The sequence below is a fragment of the Cyprinus carpio genome, chromosome A3 (genome assembly GCF_018340385.1).
Source record: "Cyprinus carpio isolate SPL01 chromosome A3, ASM1834038v1, whole genome shotgun sequence".
Taxonomy (NCBI): Eukaryota; Metazoa; Chordata; class Actinopteri; order Cypriniformes; family Cyprinidae; genus Cyprinus; species Cyprinus carpio.
Window position 1 is genome coordinate 33649907 of NC_056574.1, and position 19254 is coordinate 33669160.

The window sequence follows — 19254 nt, forward strand, 5'->3', positions numbered from 1 at the left end:
AAGTACTAATAAACAGCCAATATGCTAGCAATATGCATGCTAGTTAATAGTGAGAAAATAAAGTGCTACCTATACATACAAACAATTGTAAATAATCTAGGTAAACAGTTCAGCTGGAAAAAAAATGACTCATTTGCATCCACTGGAATTTGATGATATTGTGAAAAGTGGGCTGTGATTTTATTGGTCAACACAGTTTATTCCTCACCCCCATTACACTGATTACGTGAACAGAAAAGTCCTTATTATGTGTTGATGAATGATTATGAAAACCAACATTTCTCTCTTAATAACGAGAACTGAAAAATATGGTGTTTGTTAGTAATTAATAGCACTACTGAAGCTATACACACCATCACACCCTGTCCACAACAATGATATCAAATAATCTGCGCTCCCAAAGCGTTTAACCCTCACGCAGATGGTGGCATGTGGTAGATTCTGGCATCTTGGAAGTCCCTCGACTACTCCTCGCGCTTCCAAACATGCCTGGGAGGAGACTGCTAAGTGCATCACGTGGGACATCTGTCGGAAAAGCATCTGAAGTTGTTTTGTGGCCACTTGGGGAATAGCAGCAAACTTCAAAGCTGTGTCGCACAAACACCCAGATGCCAAGACTGCGCGCGGGTCCAATACGGCCAGAGCGGCGCAGCACCAGCCAACGGCACAAAGCTATTAGATCTCGGCTCGGAGGAGCCTTTAATCTATAATTCCCTCTTAAACTGGACTCTGGGAAGAATTTTCTGATGCACTTTTGATGGGCTTGGACGTGCTTGTATGAAAAGAATCTGAGAAACTAGCACAGAAAATAAAAGGCAATAACCACTGAGAATGTCACATCATGTATGATGTAATTTCAACAGCTGAACAAAAGCATTTAATAAAAATGAAGTGAGAGAGACAGGAATGTAGGACAGACTGTGAATTATTATTTTATTTATGCACATATTCATTAAGAACCAAGAGAAACAAAATACCACAATGAAAATATGCATGCATTGGCCAAAACATACAAAAACTGGGCTTGCAGTGAACTCAGCAAATAGGCCCAAACAGATCTAAATCGTTGTGTGGGGCTAAACAAATTCACCTACAGCACTTCCTTACAGTGGTACAGTACTTCTTGTCAGTGTTGCTCCAGTTCACTCTTAAAAATGAAGCTTCTTTATTGGCATCTATGGTTCCATAAAGAACCTTTAACATCCACGGAATCTTTCCATTCCACAAAAGGTACTTTATAGTGGAAAAGGGTTCTTTTGATTTTTTAAATATTCTTCACACTAAATAAAAAAAGGTTCTTTTAAGATTTGTTTGTTAATTTGTTGGGGAACCAAAACTATTTCTTATATGGCATTGTTGTGAAAACCACATTTGAAACCCTTATTTTTTAAAAGTGATCATGTCAGCCCCATGCCTTAAAGGGTGTTTACACTGATGAGTAGCAGCCAATAAATCAGAAGTCATTCATTTTCAATGAGAGAAGCCAATGCAACTTCAGCACAACTTTTACACGGTTTACACAAATTAGCAGCTGCGGTTAACACCAATGGGAGTACAGATAGTGAAGCTCATGTGATCCACCTGATACAACTGGATATAGCAGTCCATTAGAAATATCTTCTTAAAACCAACAGAATCCAAATTGGCGATATAACCACTGTCAATGTGAATTCACCATTACCAAACTGGTTCGCTGTATTAACAGCTAGCTGTACACACTGAGAGGATTGAAAAGCAGTTGTCATTAACAGAATTCTATGTACAGAATAAGATTAAACATTTGAAAAGTGAAAACCGTATTCACCGGCAGTGTGTACTGTAAAGTTGAGATCAATCGTCGTCTAAACACATTTTTGTTAGTGTGCTATCCCGAGAGCATTGCTTAGGGAAACAGGACAGGCACGGATAAAAACAAGTATGTCGGTCCCTGCTCTCTTACGGTGATTTCAGAGGTATTGTATGTGTGGCATGCTCCTCAATTTGCATTTTCAAGGACCACAGCCCCATTCTGGATGAAAGACGAATGGTGCGATCCAAATCTTCAGCTGAAATGCATTTGCATTTCTTTAAGAGTTCAACGTGAAGCCTAGTGAAAAGCGGCTGTGCGTGCTCTGCTTCAGTGATGTCTGGCCAGAGATTAAAACTCTTTTCATCATCGAGGGCCCATCTGGTGGTGAGAGCCAGTCTGCTGGAGCCCATCTTCCATGACCCATCACAGCTGGATGGACGGACTCATGATGGTGCTGTTTTGTGTTTTCCAGAGTTGAAAAGAGCAGCTGAAATCAAGACAGCGTTATTAGATGACTGCTTAAAAACAGCCGTGGTTTGGCAAACAGTCCTTTGTGTCAACCATATGCCCTGAAATCTGGATGTGAAATTATGGATATCCAGTTATAGATAAGCTTCCACTCTCGTATTGGAGAGATAATTGAAATAATCATGGAATGTACATTACCAGTCATAAGTCTGGACAACTCATTCAGAATAAAAGTAAAGCCATCAAAACTATGAAATAACACAAACGGGAGTATGGGAATTACAAATCTTTCAAAAATGTGCTCCATTTGAGCTTCTGCAAAGCAGCCACCCTTTGCCTAGATTACAGCTCTGAGATTGCTTGGGCGGAATGACAACCCGAACGGCTGAATCCAAACCCCCTGCTGGTGCAAGAGACAACGTGACCGCCGTCAACAAGCCTGTAGTTTCTGGCACATCAGAAAGCAGGCCTGATCTCCTATGCCATGTCCGCCTTCATTTTCTGTGTTCTAATCTCTTACTGGGGAATCGAGTTCTTTGAAAGTTTGACAGCATCATTAATTTGCCGATCAGAGCGTTATGATGCTATACTCCACGGATTTGAGATGTTCTCCCATGCTGTTTGAACTCCATGTTACATTACTAAAAAAAAAAAAAAAATGCCAGGACACGTAATAGTGGATTTGAATGGCAGAATGAAGCATCTGTTGTTCAAACAGTGGGTCTAAATGAAATTAAATTACTCTTTAACATCTGTCTGGAGATCAAATCAAATGAAATATGCAACAATTCTCAAAAAAAAAAAAAAAAAAAAAAATCTATAGACAGATATTACATACATAATTATTATATATGCATGTGTGTTTCAGTTTCACTTTAAATAAATTGGTTTAGCATGTCATTTCTAATAAATGTTGTTTAAAATGAATGTCAATATAGTTTGTTTTATATTTATATTTTTCATTCTTATTCTGTTCTGAAGATAATTAAATTTACAGAACCTTTTGTGGAATCGGGGAAAATAAAATACATGTTCATAGAATTTATGTGTTCTATTTACAGGTATTTTAAATAGTAATAAATAAATTCAGTAGTACAAAATGTTTACATCATGCCATATTTCAATGAATATTTTGACAACATACAAATATTTAATAATGTCTTAAATTACTCAAAATATGTACAATAAAGGGTCCCACTTTATATTAGGTGTCTCTAAACTCTAAGTACTTATTAATAAAATAATGAATTGTTAGGTACAGTGTTCATGTTGAATTGCAAAACACTTTTGCTGCTTTCGAGGTGGGATATGGGTTATGTTAGGGACAGGTTTGGTGGTATGGTTAGGTTAAGGGGTAAAGGGAAGAAGGTAATTATAGATGCAACTGAATTACAGATCAATTAATTAAAGCTCAATCCTTGTTAAAATGGAATGAACTACTTCTCAACTCTCAACTTATCAATAACATTAGCAGCAACATTAACATTCCAGCAGTAGCAACTCTCACTAAATACCAACAGTACAGCGACCTGGCGACCTCCAGTGATAAAATCAATCAGTGTGAACAATGGGCAGACTGATATAAGTGAAAATAAATGAAAGTATAGATTTTTTCATATAATAATGATAGTTATGAAGAACACAAGCACCTGGCTGTTGTAAACATGTGGAGTGGGCATTAAAGTGCATGTGGTCTCTAGAGTCTACTATGTATTGGTTTACTGTGCTGCAGGCAACTATATTTACTGAGAACCATCCTGATGTTCTGGTCTTTTCATCCTCAAACAGACTAAAGAAAACAGGAACCCGGAGGGCGGCAGAGTCTAAGGAAACTAATACACAGACTCCAGTCCAGAGACGAGGGGATTTGAACTCCCTCATCAGCTTGCTTCAGATCGATGCAGCCCTCCACAGCCACGCTAAATCTTATGGACCACTGAATAGAAACTGAATTTAGATTTGACTGGGATGTGTAGACAAACTTGAAGTCTCCAATGATGGCTGTAAAGCCAGATGTGCTGTGATTTCCTGCAACTAACCGGAAAACACGCTTACACTGTGTAACATGGGTAACAGAATGGGGCATGACAAACCAATGGTACTGAGCGAAAACAAGTCACCGCGACCTGGAACAAAAGCTCCCTGTGCTCTGAGAAATGCACAAGTCATTTGCTCATCTTGCACGCTCATGATGCCCTGACCACATCAAGACATGAGTCTGAATTGCTCATCTTCTTTGTGTGTGAAGGATGTCCATTCACACTGCCAGCTTTCCACAGCATGTCCTCTGAATGATTTCAGGATTTCTAATGGATTACCGTCACTGGATCAGTGTAACAATTGAAAAGTTTTATGGCCCAGTAAGGTCCATCATGCGACATGGTTCAACCGTAATTTTATGAAGCAACGAGAATACTTTTTTGTGTGCAAAGAAAACAAAACCAATTTCTTGAATCAGTCTCCACCACCATTCAGGAGAGTACCACGACACGTGTGTGGTGCTGCTGACGCAGGAGCTGGCGTTCTGATGTAAAATACGCATTCGCTGCTCTTTGTTTATAAGCAGAGGAATGCACACACATGCGTCGTGGTACTCTAGTGAATCAGGGCAGAGACTGACTCGAAAGAGAAGAAAACATTGAATAAATTTGTTATTTTTGTTTTCTTTGCACACAAAAAAGTATTCTTGTAGCTTCATAACATTACAGTTGAACCACTGATGTCACGTGGACTATTTTAACAATGTCCTAACTACCTTTGTTAATCTTAAGTTGTGTTCTGAAGATGTACGAAGCTCTTACGGGTTTGGATCGACAAACATTTGCATTCGTAAACATTCACATTATTGGGTGAACTAACTAGAGCTCAGGATGGCTGATAACAAAATAAATGACATTTAATTAACTGAAATTAATTGAATGCAGCAGTTCTACACATGCTTTTAACTTGCTGATCTCCTTTACTCCTGCCATTCATTTCAGTAATCAGCACAAAATACAGGTCAAAAATGTTTTGATCTGATCACTCAAACTGCATTCAGAGGTAGTCAGAAATGAATGTAATATTTTAGGAATTTTGTGACCATATTACCTAAGACACTTCTAATAAATTGGCAAACAAATACGGCCATACATAGAACAAAATGCTCTCCACACTCTGGAAAGTATCACAGCAACTGTTAAGGTCCATTCACAACAAGTATGCTATCTACAACTATAAAGTATTAATAATCATTCTAATTCTATAAGAACAGGAAAGTCCACACCACAACTACAACAATAATGCCACAGGGGAAGGATATTGCTCAAATCACATTCAGATTATTATTTTTTTTATTGCAGCTGCTGAACAATAAAGACATTGACAGCCAATCAGAATCAGACTTTAAAGAACTCAAGCATGTAAAGCAGCAGACGTGCATATAATAAACAGAACATTATTGCTCGTTGGTGTAGACGCTAATATGGTTACCATATAAACATTGTTATATTTACTGTTCTTGGGCTTAAGGTCTTAAGGCGTGAAAATTACAAATATCTATTTAAATCTCCCAGCATGTCACAGTCATTCAACATGGTCACTGCCTATTGACACTGTGACTGGACATCTTCCAATCAATCTACAATTTTCACAGAGAACAAAATCATCCATTACGCTTTGGAAACTCTTCCCTGGATGATGCTCAAAACTTCGCCTTTGCAGATTGCTTTGAGTTAGTGATGTTCCCCAGTTTCCTTGACAGTTGTGAAACGGAGGTCACGATTTGTTTCATATGTTTTTCAAGCGCATAATGTCAACAAGCAATGACAACATTAGTGGCATGGACATGGACTGTGAAGAACATCACCATGTCTGTTTCAGTGTTACTCTTTAATGACACGGCTCAGTTCACAGTAAATACTTTCCAGGTGCTCTGAGTTTGGATCACTTATAAAGCACACCAACTCCACTTTACTTTTTTGAGGACAAAAATTTTATAGCTTCCAGTTTTTTCCTGCGGGTGTATCATCAAGCTATGCTGCATGACAATGAAGAAATTAAGACAACTGTACAGCATTTTTGCACTTCAAAATAAAACTGACGCTATATAATAATTGGCATTCAGCTCTTGTTTTGGGCTTGTGGTCAAAACACTCCTTTTCAAATAGCTTTTTGTCAAGGTTTCTGTAGCTTTTATGATGCCATAAAAGCACACATTCTATCACTCGGCACTTAGTCCGCACTTATTAGTAATGTTATTGAGCTGATTACAAATGAATTGAAGTATCCTAAAGGAAGTCTAACAGGTATTGTTTGGGGGTATACTATCAAATTCAATACTTGGGGCTCTAAAGGTTGAGGTAAAAACAAACAACTAAACAAATAGCATCAATGCAAAAAGCATCAATGAATTGCAGAAGACAAACAGATCAGCCAAACCACAAACTTCTTCTTTTAAGTGGCAACTAACTTCTCAGTACATGAAGACATTAAAAACAAAAAAAACCAACAACACTATGATATGATCATAATTTTACAATATTTAAAAACATTAAACAAATTAAATCATCCACATCAACCATTTAAAATTATTAATATATAATTAATTATTTACTAAAAAATTATGAAATTTTTTGTTTAACCATTGATAATCACTTTTGAAAGTCTGATAATTGATCATTGATACCATTAATAGCACAACAGTAAATCAAGCGGAAGCACATAATACATTAAAATAACTTTCACTCAAAAACAGAAAAAACACAAATACACTATATATATATATATATATATATATATATATATATATATATATTTCTCTATATATATATATATATATATATATATATATATATATATTATCCAATATAATATTACCAACAAATGTTACCATACCTTTTCACTAATATAATATCACTCGTAAGGCGATGTGTCCTCTGCAGCATCAACATCTCTGAACTGGCTTCTCTTGCTAGCAGCCAATAAATATGGTTTAGCCATGCTGACAATTTATGTTTAATCTTGGGGTTTGACGAGTCCAGTGAATCCACAGTTGGGGGCTAGGCTTTCAAACAGCTTCCCACAGGGATTTTACGATAGCCAGGCTGGAGAGGGAAGCGGCGGACGGGGCAATTGGCACAATAGGCACCAGAAACCCGCTGTTGACCAAAATGGAGGTTTTATGGCTAAAGAGCTCATTAATACCCTCTAAATGACATATGCCTGTTGCAGTATATTAGAGAATAGCTCTTATTAGCAGATAAACCATTCCTACACCGCAGCAATAAAACCAGAACTCAGTAGTGGTGCACAGATACTACTAACCCCAATATAAACATCCCAAGACAAGAAGAATGAACCCTATGGGTTTACAATAAAAGGCCACAGCGACAATGGGCTGGGAAATGTATCTTTTTCATCCGGCAGCTTGTGGTTTCAGCCACTTTTTTCAATACATTTTCAATGAAATCCCACAGTGAAAAGTTGCATATTAAAATAATATCCAAAAAACTTTACATTTTGGAAATAATTAAATCCTTGTTTTTTTCTTCTTCTGTTCCATACACTGAAACATGACAACAATGTTGTGAAAAAGTATGCAAAATAGTATTTTTTTTAAAAGTATCACAAAAAGCGGTATGCTATGTAATAGAACATAGAAAAATATGATAATGTTATAAAACATACAGTGTAAAATAGCCATCAATTTTAACATTATCCGAATTAGCAAAATAAAATAGTGACAGAAAGCGGCAGAAAGGAAGAGACCCCCTACCTGAGCATTGCGCTTCCTCCACTCCTGGGTTTGCGTTTGCTGCTGGACCATGGCGGCCCTCGCCTGCTTGTCCAAACTATCAATTTCCTGCTGGTGGTCCTGGACCAGGCTGTCCTTCTCAGCATTGTGTGTCTGGAGTAGGTGCGTCCGCTCCTGTTCATGCTGCAGCTTCAGTTCCACAATCTGATTGGACAACAAGGAGTAAGACTTCATCAGCGGAACATCCCTGTCGTCATGACAACTTGTGCATGGCTCAGCGAAGAAAAAAGTTCACGTTTGCCTCACAACGTAAGAAGCCTTTGCAAGTTTTGGCATCACTTGGTTTTGTTGTTCTCTCACTTTTGTGCTAATTATGACAAGCTAGCCTCTTTTTCGGTTCTCTTTAGAAAATATTAAAATAAAAACATGATGTCACGGCCAGTGGCACAGCACTGGGCAAAAAAAAGTCTTATGGCCACTGTTGTAAACATATGCTGTATTAAAGATCAGGAAGGAATAAAAATTATCCATTTGCATCCTATTTATTCCTACAGACTGCTTAAAAAAAAAAAAAGAATGAAAGAAAGAAAAACACTTTGCAGATTCATTAATTTCATTTGAAATTTCTAGTCCGTCCATACAGCATACTGTCATTATGGATGTACTGCAACTTTAATAACCACTTACTGTTACTACTGAATCCTTTTCCGAAGTGTTGCGCTTCGACAAAAATGTAAAATTAAGAGCCTAAAAAAACAAACAAAAAAATTCACAATCGGCCCGGCATCCCTGCTTCTTTTTTGCAGAAAAAAAGCATTAAAAGCAAGATGGAAAATGTTGAATGAACACAAAAGCTAGCAGAGGCATAATCTCGCTGACTTGCACCTGCTGTGCGGTGAGCCAAGCCTGCCGATGAGAGGCAGCACCAACGCTTCCCAAGTTCCATTCCCAGTCTCCTCTGGATAGGAGATGGTGACCTTGGCCAGTCCGGCCCCCATCTCCCAGCTAGCCTGCAGTGAGAGGCCTGGTCCCCACAGTTTTCAAGCTAATCCCCCCACATTGTGTGGCTCGGCACCCTACCTGGCCTGCCAGCTAGAGGCTACTGTGGTGCTATTGAGTGTAGGTGATGAATGGGATTTCAGCTCGATTCCCCCAGCCAATCAGGCACAAGGCCACAAAAGACGCTTCAAACAGCCCCATGGCATCCAATTTTAGTGGATTTTGAAGAAGCTGAAGTAAGATTTGGTAAGAAGATTCCTCATCCTCAAGCTTTCTCGATTTTGCCCTTCGACACTGTAGAGGAAGAGATATAGCAGACGTGGATGCAAGCAGACATCTCTAATAGGGCAAAACCGAACAGCCAACAGAAAGAGCCTCAACTAATTGATCAGGGACCGCCGAAGAACGCAACCCTCTAGTTTTCATTACACGCCATGCAATAATATGCTAACCTTGGGTAAACGAGCTGATTCTGAGATCTCTGTTGGGAGATACACTACAATCCAACCATCCAATTTGCAATATTTACATGTCACGACAGATGAATAGACCATAATCAGTGATTACCTTAGTTTAAAGCCAAGCGTACAGCTCGCTGTGATTGGTTAAACCCGTCCCACAGCACTTGTCGGACAAGCGGCAAAGCAAGGCTTTGGTTTCGACAATTCTGAGTTAATTTTTTTCGACGCAGGGTGAAAATCCACGCCAAATATATGGCGATATGACAGTGGGAAAGCGAAGGGTGGGGGAGAGATTGAAAACATTGAAACGTCACAGCTCTTAAAGCGCCAGTGCTGAATGGCTGCTGTCACTGGGCAGATGTGATTAGCGCCCCCTCCTAGAGCACCAGCGTTGAGGTCATGGGGCGGTGGGCGACTGAAGGAGGCTCCCCGGGGAAACAGTGCAGTATCAGAGAGGAGGGAAGCTTGGCGGCACTCAGTAGGGGTTCTGTTTGAAGGAAGAAGAGTGGCGGAAAATATATTCTATTATTCAGAGTACACATACTCCAAAAAGGATCATTCCATATATTTGATTGTGTGCAGAAAAACTGAAAATGAGAAAGAGCAAGAGATTGCGAGACGGACAGTTTGATTGATGTTGACTGATGGGATAGATCGCCATCTCCAAACGTAGCCTCCACAGTTGTGAGTGGGATGTTGTTAATGTCATATATTGCATAGCTTCATACTCATTGTGACCTCAGACATCAGCTCAGTGTCGGCGCTCCAAGCCGGCATGACGTCAAGTGGTGAGGAGGTCAAAGAGAAACAACACTTCTATAGAAATGGACTCTTTTAAAGTCCCATTGATGGGAATCCTGGGGAATGTTTCTTTGTGTCAACATGAATAGCTAAAGTGACCCTCAGACCACAGTTCACTCATTAAACCAGCAATAAACATCTCAGCTCAAATTTGAGGGGTCAGTCAACTAGAGCTTCATGAACTTTAAAAACCTTTACAAAGTTGCTCTCAGAAGAACATATGCTTCACAGTAATTCCTAAACACTTGGCATATCAGTAAAATGTATTACTGTAATATTGTGATGTTGTGATGTAATATTGTGTAGTCATAAACTAAAGAGTATCATAAACATGTCCATTTCAGGCCACAGTTAACCCTGAAAATAATATTAAGCATAGATTAAGATAATACAATTATTTGCACTGTGACATTTTTAAGTAATTTGTCATGTAAAATGATGCAAAAGTATTATCTTTAGGCAAATATATTTCTTTGATTTTGGGGTGAAATATGAACTGGATATTTCTGCAGGTTCACACATTAATCTACTATTATTGACACTACTGTCAGGTCTAGTTTTCAATTTCTCTAGGTGAGTGAGTACAGTTTGAACTTCAGTTTAGACACTCAACATATTTGGGGGGTTTTTACCTTGGCAACGGTATCTGCCACAGTTTCATTAAAATTGCTTTTATTTTCTCTAGCGATACTATCACAGCAATTGTAATAGGAAATCTAGAGGACCAATGGGTAGTGAGTTAAGAAGAGGGGAGAGACAAAAAAAGCTTTTTTTCTTATTTGTTAAATGTCTGACCAATAAATATATATTTTTCTCTACTACAAATCTTGCCAATTGTTTTATTATTTTTATTTATTTATTTTTAATGAAATTTGGCTCATATTATCTCTAGATCAAGCCTCAAAAAAAGAAAAAAAAAAAACACTTTATTTTTTCAGTTATTTCAAAACATTTGAAGTGACACAAGATGAGGTTTCACTGACTGATGAGGGTGTACTGGTTCATATAAACACAAATATTTGAATATTATTTTGTGCTAATTAAGTGAAAAGTGTGGAAAACATACCTTGAATATTTTCAACTAGATTCTTATTAAACATTACTCAAATTTAACATTTTGAATGTACTGCCTTCCAGCCACATGGCTCCATTCTGATATTTAATCCCCCTACATATCTAGTTGATTAGTAGTTTTATGTGGATACATGTCACATTACAGAAGTAAAACTGATTTCAGACTGGGTTCCACATCTAAAGTCATCTGTTTTATGAACACAGGAGGCTACAGGACTGCAAAGTGTGTAACAGAGATTACATAATACTGTTTCAACAAGCTGCCACTGTTAAGACTTCACTGTTAAATTTGTTTAGCTAGAACAAAATCTCATGATGACACCACAGGCTTTTGACCAGGCCTTACAAATGAGTGACTTGGAGTCAGAGAAGGACTAAATTCTGCGGGCAGATAGAATCTTTTACAACAGAAGGGGGAAAAAGAGAATTTGGCTGTCCTTCCATTTCGATTTTAGGCTTTAATGCAGCTTCTTATAGTGTCACATCACATTGTTGTCACTCACCCACTGCTGAGCACACTAACCAAACCAAAAGATGATTTTTTTTTTCTCTCGATTTTAAATAAACCGAGAAAGAGCAAGGAGCTCCCACAATGAATTATGTGGGCAAGTTCAAAAGTAACAAGCTGCCAGAAGAAAGAGATCAATATTCTTCAACTGTGGAACATCAAGTTAGAAATATTAAGTGAGCATTGTCTGTCAAAGTCAGATCAGTGAGATGCAAAATGTTCTCAGCAATGCTTTGCATGCTAACTCTCAATTTAGTTGAGCACAGTGTCTGCTACTGTAAATTATATGCCCCAACTATCCAAATTAAACATCACTCCTCCACCGTCTTTCTATCTCTGTTGTCTAATTATATAATATACAATATACTGCTAAATAGCAATGTGATAAGACTGTGAGATGAACAATATTTCAATATTAGCAATTTTTATCTTAAAAAAGAAAGAAAGAATAAAGATAACAGAGACATTCCCGTCAGTCAGTAAAAATTGTACAAAGCCAGCATCTTATCAGGACTTTGATTAAATGATGAACATTTTTAATCAGGAGGCAGTGGAGACTGAATGGAATATGATAAGGGATCTTAAAATGTGAAAATAAATCTATGTATTATTCTGCGACAGCCCATTCAGTCATCTAGAGAGAGTGGATCATTTCATTTGAATATGAACCGTGTTGCTCAATGTAAGAATGCTCGAGCCTGAGTAAATGGTTTGTTCGTCTACATTTCTACCAAAAGAAAATGGTTAGTCACACTTAATGTAATGTAAATGGATTTGAAGAAAATGTTCACCTGCTGCTCATATCTTCGCTGCAGCTCCTCCAGCTGGTAACTGAACTCTTTAGACTGCTTCTCTCGGCGAGATTTAGAGTGAATCAGATCAGCCTCTACTTTCTCCATCTGAAAGCAGAAAACACAAGCAATTACAGATGAAATAAAAAAACACAATGGCAGCATTATATTATACTATTCTACATTAATGTTATTTTATTATCAAATGTAATCTTCACTGTACACAAAAACCATTTACAAGAAGGGCACAAGAGACTTGACTCACAATAGTTGTGTCCCAAATGAAGCACTTTGCACTTATACACTACGTACTTATGCACTGTATGATTTATATAAATTTAAAATTAAATTTAAATTTATGCATTTAGCAGACGCTTTTATCCAAAGCGACTTACAGTGCATTCAGGCTATCAATTTTTACCTATCATGTGTTCCCGGGGAATCGAACCCCCAACCTTGCACCTGTTAACGCAATGCTCTACCACTTGAGCTATAGGAGCTCAAGTGGTAGAGCTCAAGTGGTATATAAGGTTACTGTGTCATCCTCCCTCTCCGCTACATAACTAAAGCTGTGACAGTTGTGTGAAAAGTGTCGAACGTTCCACTCTTAGTTTCTGCATGCTTTTTCATTTTTTCTTTTCTTCCCCCCAGTGTCAACACACTACTCACACTATTTATACTAAAAAATTACATAGAACAGTGCACAAGTATGTGATTTGGGTCACAACTAATGACATTAACACATTGATAATCTAATTATTCTAATAAGCACAAAAGCAAACAGGCACACAAATACAGAGAATAAAGTAGTTCATGTTAAATGGACTGATAGTTTTTGGTATAGATTGAAAAAATTCTACTAATCAGTATTATTGCCCCATGGGATGTGTGCAATGTCTTCATGCTGGGCTAGTGCCTATGATATTTAACAATGCAATTTTATTAAGCTTTCCATCAAAATACTGTAAAAAACTTTATCATTGAACTATAAGCTACCTTTATCTACCTATTTTATATCAGGGAAAAATTGTAAATGTGGTGTTTTCCAAACTCACCAGGCATTACAGAAAAAAAAACTCAGAAGCTTATCTTGGCAAAAGAAGGTAGCAAAAAGAATTTTTAAAAAGGGTATGATTAATTGTGGTCAATGTGTTTTAGAGAAAAACATTTATTTCATAATGAGACCCCCCCCCCCATTTTAAATTCTTATTCTCCAGTGAAAGGTTAGATTTTTGTAAATGTTTTGAATAAAGGATCGAAAGGATTAACAATGCGGATTTATTTCAACAGCCTTCTTTGATCATATTTACCAGGGGTATGAACAATTTTGAGCACAACTGTTAATGGTTATGAGTAAAAATACATACAGGCACAGATATATCATCCCGTCATACCTGAAAGATTGCCACCATATTTTTACAGTCAATTTCTGGCAACCACAGCTGCTTTTTTTTTTTTTTTTACAGTGTGTCTAGGTAAGCAGCTCAGTAGGCTTTGGAACCAAGCTAGTATATTCTATGCTGTATACAGTAAGCACTATACTAGTATTTCATTCTGAACACCACCTTTGAGAGCCAGTCCACAGGATCAGAATAATGGAATCAAACTCTTACTCTACATTTAGCATGTGTAAGTCAAGGCCATGTCTGATTATCCAGAGGACATTCCTTTCTATGATGCTGTTACAAACAGATGAATGCAAATGGACAGCAAAAAAAAAAAAAAAAAAAAAAAAAAAAAAAAAAAAAAAAAAATTTATGAAAGAGAGGGGGTGGTAGGAAAAGAGTGTGGAACACTTTGATGTGGGCTGAATCTTGGACAGATGATGATCACTGGAGACACAGGGTGGAAAGAGAAAGGTGAATCAGAAAGAACATGAGCAGGATGTGGGCAGCAGTTCTGAGTCCAGCGAGAGCTTTAGCATCCCCTAACGCTCACCCACAACTACATGACCATTAGTACGCGCGCACACACACACACATGCAGTCTGCTCAGTGTAACACTGCAGAGGAACTCTGCCCACACTGTGCCAATATGACTTAATGCAAACCTGTTTAAAACTTCCTGTGGGAGCACAGAATAACACAGAAATAATGCTGTGCTCCTTCCAATGCTGGATGTGGGGTATTTCTACAAACCTAAGTTATATTCCTGCAAAACTCCAAAAACCTACCTATACATATTATTGACTGCAGTCTCCACCTAAAATTAACCCAAGTGGGAGTAAAACACCAACAACTTTCATTCCTTTTCACACAAATTATGATTGCAGATTACCAATTTGTTTTGTGTGGTTTCACCTCAAAACTCTTTTACCATAGTGCATGATTTGTAAACTAATGCATTTTGATGTCTGCATCACATAACCAGCTCCATATGTATGGATTTTCCTACATAGTAAACTTGCTTGTAGTGTTGCTCTCGTCAACGGAAAATATGACTAAATATCATCGTTAACGAACCTTTATCATGTGACGAAAACGAGATGAGACGCAACGTAAATGCTGGTCATGTGACGATGACTATAATTAAACGTATAATGCAATATTGTTGACGAATAAAAATGAGACTAAATGTGGTTTACAAAATAAAAACTATGCTAAAATGTCTCTTCATTTTCGTTGACCAAATGTTTTAACGTTATTTCGTCTCGTTTAGTCATTATTATTATTATTTTGCAGTATTTCTGTTTCCTGTGTCTCACTGCGCAGACGCGACCAACGTCACTTCCTAAAGTCCCACTCAGGGGAGTCGCAGAATTATTTGGAAGACGACAACAAACAAAGTTAAGTGGGATTTATGGCCAGTACAAGTCTTGTGATGAATGAGTTGATGAATTAATCATTTCTTTATGTAACACACTTAAAACAATCTTAAACTGTTGGCTGTATTACACATCAAACACAAGACAACTTTAAGCAAATAGTGTATAATTAATATCTAAATGAATTCTAATTCTATTTTAAAAAAAAAAAAAAAAAAAAAAAATAAAACAATAAACAAACTACAAAATACAAAAACTTTTTTTTTTTTCCAAAAAAACATTTTCTGCCAAAAAGCACCTGATGGAGTTTGAACTTCACATTAAACTGCTTTTGTTTCACACAAACGCTGACACAGACGTGCGTGTTCGGCTAGAATCGCCCTGAACTCGTGCATGTTCGGATGTGGAGCTATGAGGAAAGTTACAAAAAATGCCGTGCACTCCGCCACACGAATAGTTCGCGCGCACTGAAAGCGAACTTCCAGCAACACTGCGATGACGTCATATTTTCCGCACTCACCCAAGCGAAATTGCGGATGTGTCGAGTATAAATCAGCCTTGACACAGAGAAAGGGACCGATGGCCGGCCGGCCAGGGTTCGTCTTTGGGAGAACTTTTTTACTTTTTTATTGTTTTTATTTATTTTATTTAAATGTATGTGTGTGTACTTCTAACATGTTTGGTTGGTAAAATAAATGTTGTAAATTCAAATCAGAGAGTCTTCCGTATCTGGAATGGATGTATTCTTGAGTTCATAAGGTAACAATAATATAATAAGATAACCTTGTTTGAAATGGGTTTGGCTAAAACAAAATTTTGGTTTCGTCTACACTTCTAGGTACTTGTACTATATTGACTGGGTTAAATAGAATTGCATTACTAAAAAGAGATTAAAATAAAATTTTCATTGACTAAAACTAGACTAAAATGTCATCAGTTTTCGTAGACTAAAACTAGACTAAAATGTCATCAGTTTTCGTCGACTAAAACTAGACTAAAATGTCATCAGTTTTCGTCAAATAAAACCAGACTAAAATGTCATCAGTTTTCGTCAAATAAAACTAGACTAGACTAAAAAGAGTATGAACATGACTAAAACTAATAAAAACTAAAATGACAGCTTCACACAAAGACTAGACTAAGACTAAAATTAAAACAGGCCGCCAAAAACAACACTACTTGCTTGTTAGCGCACCTGGCAGACATTGCACTTGGGTACAAGTCTCATGAAACATGAGTCCTGAAAAAGGAGCTCAAAGACTTGTAGAAGCAAGCTAAAATGTGTTTTATCTTATGTTTGCTTACTATAGATTAGGTTTAGTGTACGTGGTACATTATTTTCAAACGTGACAGAGCATTAACCTTTTAGTGCCACTCACTGGACATTTCATTCCTGAACTGCAGCGATATATACAGTACAAACAACGTAATAAACATGGCTAGAATCACAATAATCTGTTTCAGATAAAACTGAACTTTGTTTTAGTATTTCCAGTGACCCTGGGTTGATTCCTACTTATATATCTCTGATCTCCCCCGTCAATGCATTGTCTGATGCTCAGAAGATGAAACTAAAAAACAGACAGTTTCACTGTCAACAGAACCCTGCTGTCAAACTGACTGTAGTGGACGAACAATATTATGCAATATCTGATGAACAACAGAGAGTATTCCAACCAGACCAATACAATGACACTGACTGGTCTGATGGCATGAGTTTGCTAACCATTTAATTTGGTGACACTAGTAGCACAGAAAATATACACTTTAGCTTTCTGTTTAAACATTTAGCATGCATAGTGTGTATATTGAGTCTTTTCTTTTTGTTCATCGGCTCTCCTTTAGCTAGCGTTCAGTGGAATGACATGAGACGAGTTTCTCTTCTGTTTTTCTTCATTGGTTTCATAAGAGTACTGATGACAGGACTGTGAGTCTTTTTAAAGCAAAGCAGATGGATAAAGCCTCCATTTCCTATGTGCTAAGAACGTCTGTGGTGTGTTTTAGGATGGAACTTTTACATGCTGCCATTAGCATAGTGGTACCAGGATTGTGACAATAACTTTCACATGATATAAGCAATTTACAATTCTTATAGTATTAAATCTTTACATATTCACAACAGGACGAGCCGCTTAATCATCATCGTACATAAATAATCATCTCATTTGAAGCAATAATATAAAGCGGATTTTATGTTATCCCTCAGGGCTGTGTTCTTCAAAAGCATCTTAAATCAAAACAGACTGCAAAAACCATTTGCATCAATGGCCTTTACGATCTAAGATTGGATCATTGATTCTGATTATCATTCATTTTTATTTATTTATTTTAATATGGTTTCTTTATAAAAACGTGCAGTCATAATATTTATTAAGAAAGTAAACCAAATCAAATTTGATTGGATCATTTAGTTTTGAATGATGATTTGAATGATGAATTTTCTTATTTGATGGCTATATAAATCTAAATAAGAGGCTATTAACAGCTAGGTAACAATAGCGTGGATGTTTGGTTCTGCACACATTGGACGCAGCTGTGGCAGCGAACCCGGGTGGCGCCGTAGCGGCCCGCTCCAGCATCTGTGCGCAGGATGTGATGTGTGGCTGCAGTCATGTGCATTGTGTTGATGGGGCAGACTGAACAGTGCTGTTTGGGGGGCTGGAATTGTTATGATGGAAATAGTGAATGTGCAAAGAGTCATACAGAATACATGTCAGGATGAGTAACTATTCCAGATGACTAACAATGAGATCTGTTTGCTCATCCAATACCAAGTCCCAGAGAAACAGATTCAAACAATGTAAAGCTTTTTAAGACAGTTGAGGAGGCTAATGAAGATAGAATAATAACTCTTTATGGAATGAGATGGGAGATCAACGCACCTTGTGAGCCAGGTGGAATCTGCATTGCCCGCATGAGCACCACAGCTCCATGTATTGGAGCACATGTGTTAACTATGAGGTCATGCTGGAAGCTTTTTAATGACATGAATTGTTGTCTGAGAGATGCTCACTGCCCATATGATATCCTGTAAGACTGAACGAGGGGATATGATTTATGATCCAGTCTGCAGTACTGATCGCTTGCTGTCTGGACTCTCTGGGACAATCCACAGATCAAATACACCCTGAACTCAATTATACAGTGATATCAGTGAAAGAACATCTCTCACATGTTCAGCCTAAAGTTCGGCTGCCACATTGCAGTTCATTCTGGTCAAGAATGCACATTTAGAAAGATTTCATAAGTAGAAGTTGAGCAGACTCTTACTATTACTAGTTTTTACTGCATTTCTCATAATGACAAAAGGATCCACGTGTGGCTTTGTTGCAGCAAATCCCTAAAAAATAATACTTGCTAGAACAGAACATTTTATCACAATAATTCAAATCTATATTCTCTTGCAAAAAAAACAAAACAAAACAAAAAACAAACTAATTAGTTAACATCGGGTAATAAACAACAGAAAAGTATCAAGGTGCTTAAATACACCCTATCCAGATATCTTGTTTGGATACAACTAAATGTCTCAATTAAAACTCTGAAACGTTTACATAAACCCTGAAACCGAAATTGAAGCTTCATTTAGCTGAAAACCAAAAATAAAGTCTATGTATTAATCAATTAATTCAATACATTTATTTAATAATCAACACTCAAATTAAAATTTCAAGGTATCTTGGAGAGGCGAGTAACAGCATCTAGCTACTGGGGTGCCTCAGGGCTCAGTTCTTGGACCACTTCTCTTCTCCATCTACATGGCATCACTAGGTTCTGTCATTCAGAAACATGGCTTTTCATATCACAAATTAAAACAGTGCTGTATATAAACACAATTTTTAATTAACCAATAACCAATGTGTAA

At 37.4% G+C, this 19254-nt stretch overlaps 1 protein-coding gene across 7 annotated transcripts in view; it reads right to left on the reverse strand.

Annotated features, from left to right (window-relative positions):
- The window catches only part of LOC109053865 (centrosomal protein of 112 kDa-like), a 178200-nt gene that overhangs the window by 94506 nt on the left and 64440 nt on the right, over positions 1-19254 (reverse strand). For 6 of the 7 annotated variants that reach the window (XM_042731031.1, XM_042731025.1, XM_042730999.1 and 3 more), the window contains 2 exons: positions 12626-12733; positions 8013-8195 (listed from right to left, as the gene is read on the reverse strand). In XM_042731031.1, the coding sequence (XP_042586965.1) occupies positions 8013-8195; positions 12626-12733 (291 nt within the window). Of the gene's footprint in view, positions 1-42; positions 2277-8012; positions 8196-12625; positions 12734-19254 lie in introns of those variants that run through there. The other variant, XM_042731038.1, reaches the window with a different exon arrangement.